The 15,787-nt window shown below is 50.7% G+C and overlaps 1 protein-coding gene across 1 annotated transcript; it reads right to left on the reverse strand.

Moving 5' to 3' along the window:
- Positions 1 to 1,558: 1,558 nt before the first annotated feature.
- LOC132083787 (CCN family member 2-like) lies at positions 1,559 to 15,213 on the reverse strand. The gene is made up of 5 exons (XM_059488673.1): positions 15,109 to 15,213; positions 9,372 to 9,585; positions 5,239 to 5,490; positions 3,635 to 3,843; positions 1,559 to 3,431 (listed from the first exon to the last, which is right to left on the reverse strand). Exons 1-5 carry the CDS (start codon positions 15,169 to 15,171, stop codon positions 3,120 to 3,122), a joined length of 1,050 nt encoding a protein of 349 aa, XP_059344656.1. The 5' UTR covers positions 15,172 to 15,213; the 3' UTR covers positions 1,559 to 3,119.
- Positions 15,214 to 15,787: the final 574 nt, after the last annotated feature.

Genomic DNA, 15,787 nt, shown 5'->3' on the forward strand with positions numbered 1-15,787 from the left:
CCTCCCCTCAAAACCTCTCTCGCCCCATAACAGGCCTGACACTCGAGAAACTTCACCTGCCCCCGCTCACCGGGGCCGCCACTCCGCTCCGTGCCGCCTCCACCTGCACCACCGGCCCCGCCCCCGCCCATTGACGTCACCACACGAGCCCCGCCCCCTAGGCCGCGCCCACTGGCTGCCGCCCCCGCCCGTCAGAGCGCCGAGGGGGCGAGGCCAGCGCGCGCCGCTGCAGTGGGCGGGGCCCGCAGGTGACGGGCGGGGGGTGGGGCCAAGAGATTCCTCCTGCGCCCCGTGACGTCATAGGTCCAATAAGGAGGGGTCCCTCCCCCCCGGGTTCCCCCCGCGTCATGGCAGAGGCCCAAAGCCCCCCAAACCGGCAGAATCAGGGCTTTTGGAGATATTTTTGCTCATTTTCACTATTTTCCGAAGTTTTCTTAGGGAAAACCCCGTCCTTGCTGGAGGCTGGAGGAGCCGGGGGTGTTCCCATCCTGAGCCCACCGCAGGAGGCTGCAGCGTGGCCGGAGCCAGTGAGGGCGTCAGGGTCACTGCAGCGCCCCCAACCCCGACCCCATCCCTGGGGCCACGCCCGGGTTATCGGTGCCGCGCAGGCGGCGGCTGCGGAGATAAGGTGGAACAGGGCCCCCGCGAGGACGGGGACGGAGGCGGCGGCTGGATGGAACTCGGTCCCAGCGCCGAGGGCCTCGCTGCTGTCTCCGTTGGCGTGGCGGTGGCGGCCTTGCGATGGCACTGGGTGCCGGGACTGGGCTGCAGTAGCCAGCGGGCGCTCCTGGCGGGGGCTACCCAGGGTTACGCTCAGCACCCCAGGGTCACGCCACTGTACCCTGCCCTGGGGACGGGGTGTCCCCATGGGGAGGTTCCTAGTGCCATCTCATGGTCACCGCCCCGGAGACACTGGCGAGGACCGTGACCGTGTGTCCCTCGCTGCCTCCGCCAGGGCCTTTGCAGCCCTCAGAGGTGCGCGGGCCGGAGCCCGCCCCGGCTCAGAACCTCAACACCCCGCAGCTCAAGCCTGACGGGGGTTTGTTCCCCCTCCCTGGGAGCCCTAAGCCTTCCCCGGTGGGGCTGAAGGTTTGGGAGCAGGAAGAGCCTCTTGGCCCTGCGGAGTGGGAGAGGGGGGAGTCCCTGCTAATGTGATGAGAGGGGGATGAATCCATAAGCTGTTAAGCCACTGCAAAGCCCCTCGCGTTCTGGCCCTGTTATCACTGACTTCTGTTCACATCTGCTCTCAGAGTTATTTTTAATCTGGTATTAAGGACTTGTGGGTTCTTCAGCAGGCAGAGGGGGGCTCTGCCTGTCCCCCCTCCAAGCTGTGGAGGGAAGAGCTGTGTTTTGTGGGCTGCAGAGGTGACTGTGAAACACTAACATCAATCCTGCTGCTATTTGGGAACAGGAAAAAAACACTGTCACCCCCTTCTCTTCAGTACCCAGCCATCAACTCTACAGAAGATCCCAGCACTGGGGAAAGGTCAGCAGAGGAACCAGGCAGGAGCCTCACACAAAGGGATGAGTTTAGAGATATAAAAATAGAGATATTTATTAGCGTTGAGTAAAGTGCAACCTCAGGATGGTTTGAGACTCAGCAACTGTATGAATGGCAGGAGAGAAGCTCAGAGAGGAGTAACAGCCTGAGCAGGGCTGTGCCAACAGGATCCTGGGACTGTACAAAGGCCTTAGAAACAATATCAGATAAATTATTTACAGTTCAAATTGATTACAGGAAGGTGAGGATTCATGAGCTGCTGCAGGCTGAGAGAAAGAACAGAGGCTGGGATGGAACATGGGCCCTGAGCTGGTGTGTCAGCAGTTTGGAAATTCAGGGCAGCAGTTGGGGACAGCTAGGAATGTCCCTTAGCACCAGGCTCTAATTTGGGGTAGGAAGATATGGTGAGGTGAAGTCTTTGCCTGGCCAGAACAGAAATTCTTCATGATTTCCAATGGTCATAGGCAAGGATGACTTAAGAACCAGCATCAGGTGCTGTACCTGGATATTTCTGCTAAAAATCAGAAGATTTTTCCACACCTGACAAGACCTTAGCAGTCCCACAAAGCTGCCAACGTGCTGCTGGACACACCACTGGCACTGGCTGCTGGAGGCCCTTCCTGGAGCTATGGCTGGCAATGGGGTCCTCTCGGGGCAGAGAGACTCTGCCAAGTCTGTGGCCAGGAGGAAATCCCACTGCTGGTGATACCAGTGCCAACAGTTCCCCATGGCACTGCCCTAGTAACTCCAGCTGGGATCTGCTCCATTTACAAATAGGAGGATTTCTCTTGCCAGTACCTTAAAATGGCCAGGGAGGCTGGAGCCGAAACGTGTTCCTCCTACTTACAAACATCCAGAGCAAAGACTCCAGAGCTGAAACAGTTGCAGCCTCACTGTGCATGTGTAAGCTTGTGTGGTCCAGTCCGTCTCCCACCCCAGAGCCATTTCTGACAAGATTAGGAAGAAATTCCTCCCTGTGAGGCTGGTGAGACCCTGCCACAGGTTGCCCAGAGAAGCTGTGGCTGCCCCATCCCTGGAAGTGTCCAAGGCCAGTTTGTACGGGGCTTGGGGCAGCCTGGGTTAGTGGAATGTGTCCCTATCCATGACAGGGGGTTGAAACAAGATGAGCTTTAAAGTGCCTTTCAACCCAAACCACTGCATGGTTCTATGAAATGTTCATCAAGGCACTAAAAGCTGCTTGGAGCAGCACCTTCAGGGGACACACCTTGGTCTGGCAGCCTGGTCTATCCCCATTAATGCTGGAAGAATTCTTGGGGTCTGAATCAGGAATTGTGCTCTGGGCTGGAGACAGGCGGGAGCCACATGATCTTGAACCACTCTCTCTTCTGGCCAGCAGGAACACAGATCAAGTTTGCAGCTCAAGCTTGTTTCTGGTTCCTTCACTGACGTTTGCACACTGTGCATGGGGGTCAGGGGGCTGGAGCAGCTGCGGCTCCTCCCTTGGCTCATTGGGAAAACCACAGGGACCGCTGGTGTGAATGGTGCTGCTGTGGAAGGCACAGCCCCTCACAGAAAGGGAAGAGGCTGCATTGGCCAGGACACAGCCACGAAAGCACTGCAGAGCCTTCCTGCACACCTCAGATCTGGCAAGCCAGGACTATTGCTGCTCAATCTTGACGTGGTCTCCGATCATCCAACGGTGATACATGGCCAGGAAGATGTCGTTGTCTCGGGGACAGTCGTAGTGGCAGGAGCACATCTTGATGAACATCATTTTCCTCTGGAAGAAGTCCCCCTCGGGGCAGCGGAACTCCACGTCCACGGTGCTGGTCAGGAACGGGGTGCAGCAGCGCCCGTCCGAGCAGCTGCCGCAGAACCGCGGCCGGTAGGAGCGCGTGCTGGTGCATCCTGAAAACTCAAAGTGGAGGCTCTGGCGCTGCTTTGGGGTCCGCACACACTTCTTCCCCTTCTAGGGAGAGAGCAGATGAATTACCGTGGACACAACAAGAAAGATGCATTGAGGCCTGTGCTCTGACCCCATCACTGGGCAATGGGACACAGAGGAAGTGGAGGCATAGAGCCAGGATCCTGTGAGCCAGGATCATTCCTAAGGCTGTCCCCAGCATTTGGGGTGCTGTGTCCCCTATCCTCCAGCACCATACCTCACCATACCTTGGTTTTCTCCATGGAGAAGTCGCAGGGCCGGACCATGCAGAGCCGAGTCTCCTTCTCCAGACGGCACTGGGGGTTGTTGTTGGTCACACGGGTGGAGATGCCCATCCCGCAGCTCCGGGAGCACGTGCTCCATTCTGTCGTCCGCACCAGGCAGTTCTCCTGCAGGTTGTTCAGCTCTGGCCTGTGAGCTGGATCCTTCCTGAAAACTGAGCCATGAGGAAGAGACACAAGGCAAGGCTCAGGGCATTGCACAAAGAGTGGCAGCTCCATGGCTGCTCCCAACTCAGTTTAACACTTCAGGAACATCAGCAAAGGTCTGGCCCATCCCATGAGATGCTTGGCCTCTCAGCAGGAAGGGGATGCAGGTGGGCAGGGGCCATTTCCTACATAGCCCGGCTCCAGACAGGTCTGCAGGGACACTTCAGGACACAGCAGCTTTCCCATAGCACCACTGAGTTTCACTTTGTATTGGGTCGGCTGAGCTGGAGTTGATGTTCCCAGAGCAGCCATTCCAGCGCTGTGCTCTGCAGTGGGAGCTGGAAAGGTGTTGGTAACACACCAGCGTTTTTGGCTACTGCTGGGCAGGGTTGGCACAGCATCAGTGATGTCTCTCCAACTTTCGCCCCCGATCAAGGGGCTGGGAGTGGGCAAGATCCTGGGAGTGGACACAGCTGACCCAAATTCACCACAGGGATATTCTAGACTGTATCAGGTCAGATATAAAAGCTAAGAAAAGGAGGAGGAAGAGGGGGAGGGGGAAATTGCTATTCACAATGTTTGCCTTCTGGTGCAACTGCTCCATGTGCTGAAGTCCTGCTTCCTAGGAAGTGGCCGGACACCACTTGATGATGGGAAGTAAAGAATAAATCTATTCTTTTTCTCTTTGCTTGTGCACATGCAAATTTTCACTTTTCCTTTAATAAACTGCCTTATCTCAACCTACAAGTAACTTTCCATTTATTTTCTCCCCTGTTGTATTGCGCTAAATAGTTACATAGTTGTTTGCACTGGGTGTTTGGTGATTTGCACTGTTCACATGATTTGTATCCTATGACCACACAGTCTTCTTCTTCCCCCACCCCAGTGTCAGCCCTGGTGGTCTCTTCCCTTCCCTCGTTTAGTGTCCCCTCACTGGCCCTCATTGGCCGTGGTCCTCTTCCTCCACCCTCATTCCCCGGGCATAAAAGTCTCCCGCCATCAGACAACACCCTCTTTCCCATCTTGGGGGTTGCCTGAGTCTGAGGTGTGTCCTCCACGTCAATAAGCAGAGGACATTCGTCCCCACGTGGAGAAGAGCACTTTCAATCTTTTGCTTTCATCCATGTAAGCTCCTGTGGGTTAAGGTCCATAGCTAGCCGGATTGGACCCAAACAGCCCGTCCAGACATGGTTCTGACACTCCCCCTTGTCCAGCTGGGAAGGCGAGTGATGGAGCAGCTGGGTGGGCTGGACCTAGTGTTTAGCTCTGGAGCCCAGCACTTGGTACTCACCCCCATCATGATGATGCACAAAGCCACCCCCAGCCCCAAACCAGTCAGTGCTCCAATCCACCCCTCTTCCCCAGCCAACAGCTCCCGGCCCCACCCCACGCGCCCCACTGACCTGCCGTGGCTGTTCCTAAGTGGTTATCCTCGCTGCCCTCCTCACACACCCACTCCTCGCAGCACTTGTTGTGGAGCTTCACCCTGCGGGGCGCGGGGCACTCTGGGGACGGCAGGCGCAGGTCATCGGCGCAGAGCGGGACGCAGCCGATGGCCCCGTCCACGCAGATGCACTGCAGCTTGCATGTGGGTTGGAAGCTCTCCCCGTTGAGGTAGATCTTGCCCAGCAGGTCACACGTTGCACCCTCACGAGCTGGGGGACGAAGAGGAGGAGAAGGAGGAGTAAGCAGAAGGCTGAAGCCCTGCCTTGGGGACACAGAGCTCTCCTGAGGAGGGACAGAGCTCATCCTCCCCTGCTTTGCCATCCCAGTGCTGGATATGTCATATTTGCCTCCCTGGACCCAAGGCTATTCATGACACTGATTTTTCAGAAGTGCTGGTCGTCCCAAAATTCTCTAGAAAAATTTCTTTTCCACTTGGATGAACTACTAAGTATGATTTTGTCTTTGGTGCCTGTAAAGAGCCTGTTTCTCTGTCAGAGTTCTTCTCAACCAGCTCAGAGTGACAGGTCAGTGGTGCTGTGCAAGACAGTCCTGACATGGCATGTGAGCATGGCTGTGCTCCTCAGTACTCCTGGGATACCAATAGGCAACGCTCTTCTAAGAACGGTGGGTTCCCCCATGCAAATGGTACCTACAAATGAAAATGAACTTTGGGCTGATGACCTTTTTGGCCCCTCTATGATGCACAAATCTCTTCCTCCTTCCAGCCCCAAGTTTTTCCAGTTCTCTCCTTTCTGATCTCTGGATCTCTCATCTCCAGACCTCCTACCAGTCTCTGCCTCTTTCCCAATAAAACTTAAATGGGGAAAAAAAAGGAAACAATATCTGACACAGAGCAGGAACCTTTACTCTGCAGGCACAACAACACTCCCAAGTTCTTATGACTGCATTAGCCAGAACTTTCCCACTGGAAGCTTTCCAGGAGAAATCTCTTAGCTGATTAAGATCAAGAATGTTTTCAAGAAGAACCAACTGAACCATTTGACATGAAAGATTTCCTTTATGATCAACCAAAATACTCATGGGATAGTATCCACAGAGGGAAGCATTTTGCTCTGGTAATTATTTTGATACTATGAAGATGAAATATTTTGATAGAATGGAAAGGGAAAGTTTTGGCACAGCCAAATAAGTATTCTAAATAAGTCATTAAAATTTTTGAGGTTTTAAAAAAATACTTATATATTTTTTAAACTTATATATATATAAGTATATATATATATATACATATATATATATGTGTATATATACTTATATGTATATATATACTTATATATATATACTTTTATTTATATATATATATATATAGTTAATATCTTTTTTTCTCTCAGCCTGAAATTAAACGTTGAAATCTCAGAGTTTTCACACGTTAGAAATCTTGATTTTGGACAGTTTTCAGCAGCTGCTGTTTTCTGCAATCCTGAATCTTAAAAAAAAAAAAAAAAAAATCCATGCAAACCTCTCTGGGGAAGTTACCAAAAGGAAGGATTTTTGACTGCTTGTGGAGGCTTCCCAGGAAACCTGATCTGTTTTACTGTTTCGGATACAAAGTGTTTGATTCAAACAAGGCATAAGAATCTCTTTCCATCCCATCCCTATCCCTCGAGGGGACACAAATCCTTCTGGACTGTTCCTATCAAGACCTGCATGTCATCTTGCAACTCTTTACAATGTCATTGGGATAAAAATACTCCTGTGCTCCAACTTTGACATTTCAAAATCGTCACTTTTTCCATCAAAGTGGAAGCCATCCATCCACCCTTCCTCTATACAACCATTCATACTTATTTTTAAACACTCTCTTCCATCTCAGTGAGCAGATCATGCCGTTCCCTCTCCTCCCTCCCCTCCCAAAGAACAGCAGCCTGCTCCAGGGGTTGATTTTGTTTTCCAAACTCAATCCCTCTGTTGTGCCCTCCATGACCTCCCTTTCCCTCTGACCTGGCCCCATTAAGGCTCCGAAGAGACAGCACCCATTAAGTGTTCCAGCTCTTTATTCCCCGGCTCTGCCTGGCACCATTCACACCCAAACACCAAGCCTAGCCAAGGAGACTTTTTGTCCTTTTCCTCAGGGGATGTGGCATCGCTGAAAGAGATGCTCTGTGAAGCTCTACCAGCTCCCTGCACCCCCTATCACCTGCAGGACCCCTACTCTAGAGTTACTACAGGATCGTGTCTACCTTTCTGGTACTCCAAGGTCTCTGCAGGAAGGAAAGGATTCCTCTGAAATATGTGGAATGTGATAATATTACACAAATATAAAATAAGTTTCCCTCTGATGCTTTCCTTCCCATCTCTCCCAATACAGCCTACAGACTGGTCTCAACTGAGACACTTTTCTCTCGACGCCTCAGCTCCTTTCTCCTTCTAGCACATCTGCTTATTTGGATAAATTTAAGTCAAAACATTGATCCTTCCTTTCCTCTGACTCACTCCTCCAGCTTCCTTCAGTGCCTCCAAAATCCCTCCAAAATCTTCCAACAGATCCATGTGGACATCATAAAAACATCACCCAAGGATATTATGGCCCAAATCCTCAGCCCATTTTAGAAATAAATCCTGGCCTGTGTTCACTGCAGTTTTTGCTGTGAAAAGCCTAATTTCTTATTTAAAACCAGGAAGGACAGTTGTGTCTGCAAGTCTGATTTCCTCCACAGCAGGATCTGGGACTCTCACTCCAAAATGTTTGGATCAAACCTGGATGTCTGGTGAATACAAAGCACCTTTATTAGAATGATTTCAAGGCTTCATGGAGAGATTTTGAAATGGTGTCTCCCACACTTCTGAGGAAATTGTTCCTGTGATTTTGCTACCTTTCCTCCACAAACAGACACCTCATTCCCATTTGGAATGAGGCAGCATGCAGCTCACACCTGCTGGATGTCATCACGCCTGTGTTTGCCTTACTATGCTTCCATCCTCAGCTCTCAGGTGTTTCAATGTCTGCAGAAAGTACCAGGAGCTCCAAAAATCCATGGCTTCCAAAAAGTCCCCAAATTGGGGAATGAAAATGAAGCAACTTGTAAAAACTTCTTGGAGGACAAAACACCAACAAGTTAGACTTAGTTAGACAAGGGTTGGGGATAAATGGGATATTGAGAAGAAATTCTTCCCTGTGAGGCTGTTGAGGTCCTGGCACAGGGTGCCCAGAGCAGCTGTGGCTGCCTCAGTCCTGGAAGTGTCCAAGGCCAGGTTGGATAAGGCTTGGAGCAAACTGGGACAGTGGAAGGTGTCCCCACCCATGGCAGGAGGTGGCTCAAGAAGAGCTTTAAGATCCTTTCCAAGCTAAACTGTTCCATGATATTATGATTCTGTCTCAGGTTGGTGCTGGATCATTTCCAGAGACATCCAGTGCTGTGGCCAAACATTTCCCTAAGTACTCACCATAAACTGCCAACTCCTAGGTCTTCCTGACTATTTTGAAAAGCTTGAATTTAAGAAAAAAAATGTTGGCTTCTGTCAGAGATGGGACAGGAGTCTTGTTTTTAAACAAAGACCAGGAGGTTGCAGAAATACTTTATTTTCCTCTAGGCCAAAATAATTTCTGCTTGCTTCAGAAGGAACTACTGAAAAAAAAAAAATAATTGTTTTTTCTTTTCTGGCTGAAAAGAGGTGTCAGGAGAGAAAGCAGTTTCTGCATTTGCATTACCTGGCTCTGGAATTCTTATGTTCCACAGAGACACAATGTGGTGAAGGAGCTATTCAGCTCTTCCCACCCACATGCTATGGCCAGAAATACACTTTGCCTCTTGCATAGAAGCAGCCAAGTACAGAACACCTATCCCTGGCACAAGGCAGAGGGATTTAGGGTAGGATATTCCAAGGAAAGTACTTTCTGTAAGAGCTCAGACTGCTGATATTTGCCCAAAGGGTAAAGGATGTCCCTTGGGGATGCCACAAGACACAGGAGAGTCCCACAGCCCTCACTGTGAGACACCAGCTGTGTGTGTGCCAGGGGATCTGCTGTTCCCAGGCTGGCATGGGATGAAGTGCCAAGGAAATTCTGATGGGTGTTCTGGGGAGGCACCATGGAAAAAACACACAAGGCAAGGACAGAACCTGCAGCTCTCACCTAAGCAGATCCCACTGCCTCTGTGGATTTTTGAGAAGTCACAGTAGAGTCCCTTGTGATGGTCACAGGGCCTGTGCAAGGAGCAGAGCTCGCCCAGCTGCTGGGCACACACCTTGCAGCAGCCACAGGCATCCCACACGTGGCTGGTACCCGCAGGGCACGGCAGAGCTTGGGAGGGACACCGGCATGGGAACATGCAGGCCTGTGGTTCTACCTGGAAGGCAAAAAGCCATGGAGAGAATGAGTCTATTGCAAGGCAGCTGGACAGGGAGAGGAAAAATATGTCTCTGCTGAAAGCACAGATACCCCAGAAGAGAAGGGGACCAGCCAGAGGGGTGTATGCAGCTCCCAAGTACTCAGGTTTTCCTCATCCCTATTTCATCTGGAGCTCAAGGGGGAAAAAAAAAAAAGTCTCTTGGAAGCAGATCCAAACCAAACAGGACAAGCAGTAGCTCAGAGTCCCCAGCACAGCTCACCCTCTCTGGAAGCAATAAAGTAGTAATCATTAACAGCAAGGAATTCCAGCTTTTACACAGGACAACCATCAAAGCCTCTGTACCAGCATCAGACCGAATGGAAGCTGAAAAAGCAACATGCACAGCAACAGGACTTGCCCAAAGCCAGGCAGTGGGACTGTGGGGATGCTGAAAACCAGCCCAGAAGCTTGCAAGTTTTCTTTTGTCCCCTGCATCTCACACTTTCTTATTACATGTGCCCTCTCCATTTTCCAAGGAACGCAGCATAACCAACCTTCCTTGGGACCTTGTGAGTGCACAGATGCTCCCCTTTGGCAGCACTTCACTGGGCAGCCCTTGAAACCCACCCTTGGCTTCATGGCACTGTAGACACCAAACAGAGACCAGCTGAAGTAGGATTACCTGCTCTGGAAAAACCAGATGGGTCCAGCATCCCAGTCACTGAGTGTGTGCCATCCCTGTCCTGCATCAGCTCAGAGCAGGAACAGCAGCTCAGCTCTGGCTGTGCCCAGATTTGGGCAAGATGTAACAACCTGACTGTGAACAGTGCAGAACCTGTGGTCTCTAGAGATCCTCTGAAACCTCCTCAGAAACACCAGCATCAGCTGCAGCCTGGTTTACTGTTCAGATCCTACCCATCCAAATTCCCCCTTGCCCTGCTCCATGTACCACTCCACTGTTATGGACATGGCTCAGCTCCCACAACCCTGGCACATGGACGATGCCACCAAAACACTCTGGGATCCTCCACTGCTATGAACAGGGTGGAGAGGGAAGCATACAATGAGGCAGACCCCTCACAGCTCTGCTGTCACCCCAGGAGAGCAGCAGCTGAGCTGGTAATAGCCTTGAGGGCAGCAGGGAGGGGCACACACACCTGGAACAAGTCAAAAAATATATCTTGTTATGGCTCTCTTTGCACTTTTCAGATCCCATCCAGCCCTCACTTGTGAAATAGCTTCCTTGAATATTGTGTCTGTCACCAATCAGAGTAGGAAAAATTTTCCAGCTATTTTTACTGTTGCTCCGACTTTAGGTCATGTGGGGTCAGAATGTGCAACCTTCTTTGTACAGCTGTGTCACCAACACAGCACTGTGGGACTGGGATTGGGCTAAATATTCCCTCAAAGTCATGGAATATATCAAGTTGGGAGGGACCCACAAGGATCATGGAGTACAGCCCTGTCCCTGCACAGACACCCCAACAATCCCACCCTGTGCCTGAGAGTGTTGTCCAAAGGCTCCTGGAGCTCTGGCAGCTTCGGGTCTGTGTTCATTCCCTGGGGAACCTGGGCAGTGCCAGCACCCTCTGGGGAAGAACCTTTCCTGATACCCATCTAAACCACTCCTGAAAGAGCTCCAGCCATTCCCTCTGGTGGTCCCAAGGGGTGAGTGTTTCCAGAGTCTCCCTGTTCAGCAGGAATCGGCATAATTCTCCTGAATAACTCCTAGCACTAAGTATTTTGGAAACAAGCCTCTCCAGCCTGCAGCCCAGCTGTTCCCAGCCGACTGTCCTGGAGCCACTCACCAGAACCTGGCATGTCCCAGGAAACAATTCCCAACTGCTGAAGTGCATTAAAGGAACTAAAAATACAGAAATCTTCCCTACTTTTTTCCAGCTCCAGCTGCTGGAGATGCCAAGCAGCATGTTATTTAGTCCCAGATGAGTTGGAGTGGGTATGTGAGACCACACAAGAGACAAAGCATTCCTAATGTGGGATCTATATTAAGACGTAATCCATGCACTTAAGAAAAAATAATGATAACAAGCATTTTCCAATGCAGTGTCAGCCACAGGCCATAGAAAGAAACACTCCCAAAATAGTTCTCCTGCTGAAATGCAGACCAAACCAAGCTCTTTGAGGATAAGAGAATGCAACAGCTTTAAACCCAACTGAGTTGTCTCACCCCTGGAAATGTCCAAGATCAGGTTGGACAGGGCTTGGAGCAACCTGGTCTAGTGGAAGGTGTCCCTACCCATGACAAGGGGACAGAACTGGATGATCTTCAAGATCCCTTCCAACGCAAACCAGTCCATGATTCTACAATTCTGTGGTTTTTTTCCCCACTCTCATTAATCATTGCTGGCACTAGTTATTTCCTTAATAACTCATCCATATAAACCAGCCCACCTGGTTTTACCTTCTGTTCACAGCAGCCTCACTTCCTCATTGTATCATAGCTGCTTTTCAGCAGGAGAACATCTGGATCCAGATCTCTGTTGCATCAGAGCCCAGCTGGTGACCCTGCACCCACCTATGCTGTACCCCAGCTCCCCCAGCAGCAGCTCAAAAGCCCAATTCATCATGATTTTCAGGACCCTTCTAAATACTCCCAGGTGCTCCCACCAGTTGGCTTGGATGTGTCTCCCTCCATTGCCCAGGAGGTGTTGGGGCTCCTGTTTGCCGGTTTTATTGCTGAGCAAAGTCAGCCCAAGCTATTTATAATTCCTGCTGCTCTCCAAGGCCCGGAAGAGGAGGGAATGAACTGGAATGGGGTTTAGCTCACACACACCCAGCAGTCAGAGCACTGAAACACGGCCTGGCCAGGGAGGCTCTCAAGTGGGAAAAAGTCAATGTTCAACCAACTTCCTAGAGTCCTCCATTACTGAATTTTCTTTCAGAGAGGGTGAATAGTGGATTATATTGGTTTTGCATGGAGCACCCTTCACCCTGCATTCTTTCCAAGGGCTGCTTCTCGTTCTTCTGCCCAAAGAACTACCCTAGAACTGCCCCAAAGAACTCCATAAATCGTTCCCAAGAACTGCCAGGGTTGGAATTCAGGGCTTTGTTGCAGACCCAAAGGTAACACAAAGCCCAATATTTCCACATAACCTGCCACTGATCTGGGTCCAGAGGGATTTAACTCAGAGAATATTTCATTTTCTTCCATCTGTCACTGTCAAGTAAGAAATGACACAGACTCACCAGAAGGCTGGTTTGCACAGCACCTCACTTCACTTTGAATTCTCTCTTTTTATACACTGTTCCAATACAGATAGATCAGATTGGTCAATAATCAATACATTTCACCTGATAGGTGTTTTGTTAATTAGTCATTCTTATAAACAATTGTTGAGAAAAACATGAAAACAGAGAGTGTTTATCTTCAGCTCCCTAAAGTCTCACAAGCCAATTCTGGGAAAACTTATCTAGTTTTCTTACTCTCTGATCAGGCTGGCACATCCATGCCTCTGCAGAAAGGGTTGCCCCAGAACTCACTTCTGCCTTCACTGGGCATACTCTTGACTTCAAGTTCACGACAACCTTGACCTGGCTTCTGTTGAGGTTTGCAGAGCATTTCTGTGAACTCTGAGAGCAGCAGAACAGAACCAGAGATCAAGGCCATGGATTTAAGAAGGTTTTAAAGCCTGGAATGTTGGCTCTTCTGGCTTTTCTGACAGCTCTTGCATCCATCACAAACACTGTGTGTGAAGCTGTGGGACCTCCAGGACCCCTGAGTGATGGCCAAGCCACAGCAGAGGTGCCAACACTCAGAGCAGAGGATTCCCCTGCTCTGCTCTTCTCCCCTGTGTTCTCCACCTCTGACTCCCTAGAGCTGTCTGCTCAGCTGACAAGCCAGAACAAGCTCCCTCCTCACTGCCAAAATCAAACCCAGTTACCTGCAGGTAAGAAAAACTGAGAATGTTCTTCCTGCTTCATATTTACATAAAACCTCTTCCCCTGCACCTTTTAGAAGGCACGAGTGCTGCAACGTGAGCTCCCACCACTGCAGCAGGTTCGTGTCGCCGTCTGGATTTCTCATTCCTGACCAATGTCTACAGGAGCCCAGGGAACCAGCTAAGGGAGCCAAACCAAAGAGGATGTTTTAAAATATGTTTGGGCTCATTTTGATCCCACTGCACTCAGAGGGCAGGAAAAGGTGAATTTTGAGCTGAGCTGGGTGTTTGCAAAGAGCTTTGGGAGCCAGGGGTTAATGCTGCAAGGTAGAGGTGATGTAATAAACACTCAGCTGGTTCTTTTAGTGCTCCAAGACTAAGCAGCCAAAACACAGTTATTCATCCTCCAAACTCCAAATGATTGTGGATAACCTCTGCTCTCCCTCCATCTCAGGCTCTGAAGATGCTGCAGCACGTATAACAGCTCCTTTGGAGAGACAAGAACCAGGGACCCCCTTCACAGACACAGCACAGGGATACAGACACCTGCCCAGGATGAGCCTCAGCACAACTCACAGTAATCCTGGAGCTACTCCCACCTCTGAACAACTCAGAAGAGAGATTCAGGAGTAACAGCTCTCATTTTTTGCCTTAATCCACAAAGCATCACGGAATCATTAAGGTTGGAAAAGACATCAAAGGTCACTGAATCCAACCTAATGCTTAAAGAAAGTCAAAACTCACATTTCTGAGCATTTGACATTGAGGTTTAGGGAAAATCACCTGTCTCAGAGTGGTAACCAAGTCACAGTGGTGGGATTACTTATTATGGTTTATATGAGTTACGTGGTGCTGCCACAGCTGAGCCAGAGTAAGAATCAAGATGCCCACCCTAAATGGCAGCTGTTTCCCTTAGACTGCAGCCCAGTTCGTGTTCTTGGCAGGAAAAGGGCTGGCACACACTAAGTACTGCTAGGAGCAATCCAACAGAGCTTCCCAACCAGGAACTGAGCGCCTCTCTCACCTCAACAAGCCCTGCAAGGGGCTCTGTGAACCCAGTTTCACTGAGCCAAAAAGCACTTACAGCAATTTATTGATGGCAGTGACGTTCCTGATGCTGTTGACGTGAGAACAGCACTCAAATGTCCACAGAGGAATCAGCTGCTCTCTCAAGAACTTGTATTAACAGGAAAACAGGCAGAAATCTGCTCCAGAGATGATGCAGTCTAATTTTCCCCTTGGGATCACTGCTTTTGGGAGCACATGGGTGGATTCAGTGACAGCTGGGGAAGAGTGGTGATGGGAGGGAATTGGGATATGAGACTGTTACTCTTTGCAATGACAAACTCACTGCCTTCCCCTCTCTCTGCTCTGTTTTCCCACTTCTAGACCAGGGCCGATTTCTGGCTTCCAGGAGTAGGAGGAAACAAGACCCATTCCCATGTGCCAGGAGCTCTGAGACCCGCAGATGCCACGGGGCAGCGCCCAGTGTGGTTCGGGTACCCAGCACGTTTGCATCGCTCTGCTCCCAGCACGGCTTCCCCCTCGGAAACCCGGGAGGAGTCTCTCAGCCCAAAGCCCTCGCATGCATGGAAGCAAGAAGCTGCAGTGCCCAGCAGAGCTGCTACAGGGCCGTACGTACCCAGCCAGGGGCGAGGAGGAGCAGGAACAGGGTCCGGGGCACCGTGCCCAAGCTGCCCGGCATCCCGGGTACTGCCCAGGGCAGGGATCCAGACTGCCGGCTACCCCCTCCTCTCCTGCGGAGTTTCCCGTCTCTCTGGAGCAAGGTGAGCATCAGCTTCTCTTTAAATATTCTCTGGAAGGGGCGGGCCCCGCGCTGAGTGGCAGGCTGGAACGGAGCCCAAAAGGGTGCAACAAAAAATGCCCAAATTCAGGGAACGCGAGTGTGTTCCTGCGGCTCCGGCGGTTCGGGGCTGCCACCGCTGCCTGCAGCTCGGTTACTTTCCAAGTGGGTAAATCAAACCCCAGTAAAAGCAGGACTATTATCTTTAAATTTTTCCTCTTTCTACCTCCGATTATGAAGCTTGGCACAGCTTTCCTGACACAGACCCCCTTTTTCCTTTTTGGCTGCAAGGGCTGAGGAGTGATGAAACAGATTTGTGGTGCTCAGTCTGAGCAGAAGGGAGGGACGGGTAGTTTGGTGCTGTCAGGTCACATCTGGCTGTGCATCACCTGTCAGCATCACCTGTCAGCTCCGGGGAATGAAAGTTTCGTGATTAGAACTCCTGCATGAGGAGCTGCCTATTTTATAAGGCAATGAAAAGCTCCTGGATGAAAGTTTTTCATAAAGGGCAGAGGTT

The sequence above is a fragment of the Ammospiza nelsoni genome, chromosome 25 (genome assembly GCF_027579445.1).
Source record: "Ammospiza nelsoni isolate bAmmNel1 chromosome 25, bAmmNel1.pri, whole genome shotgun sequence".
Taxonomy (NCBI): Eukaryota; Metazoa; Chordata; class Aves; order Passeriformes; family Passerellidae; genus Ammospiza; species Ammospiza nelsoni.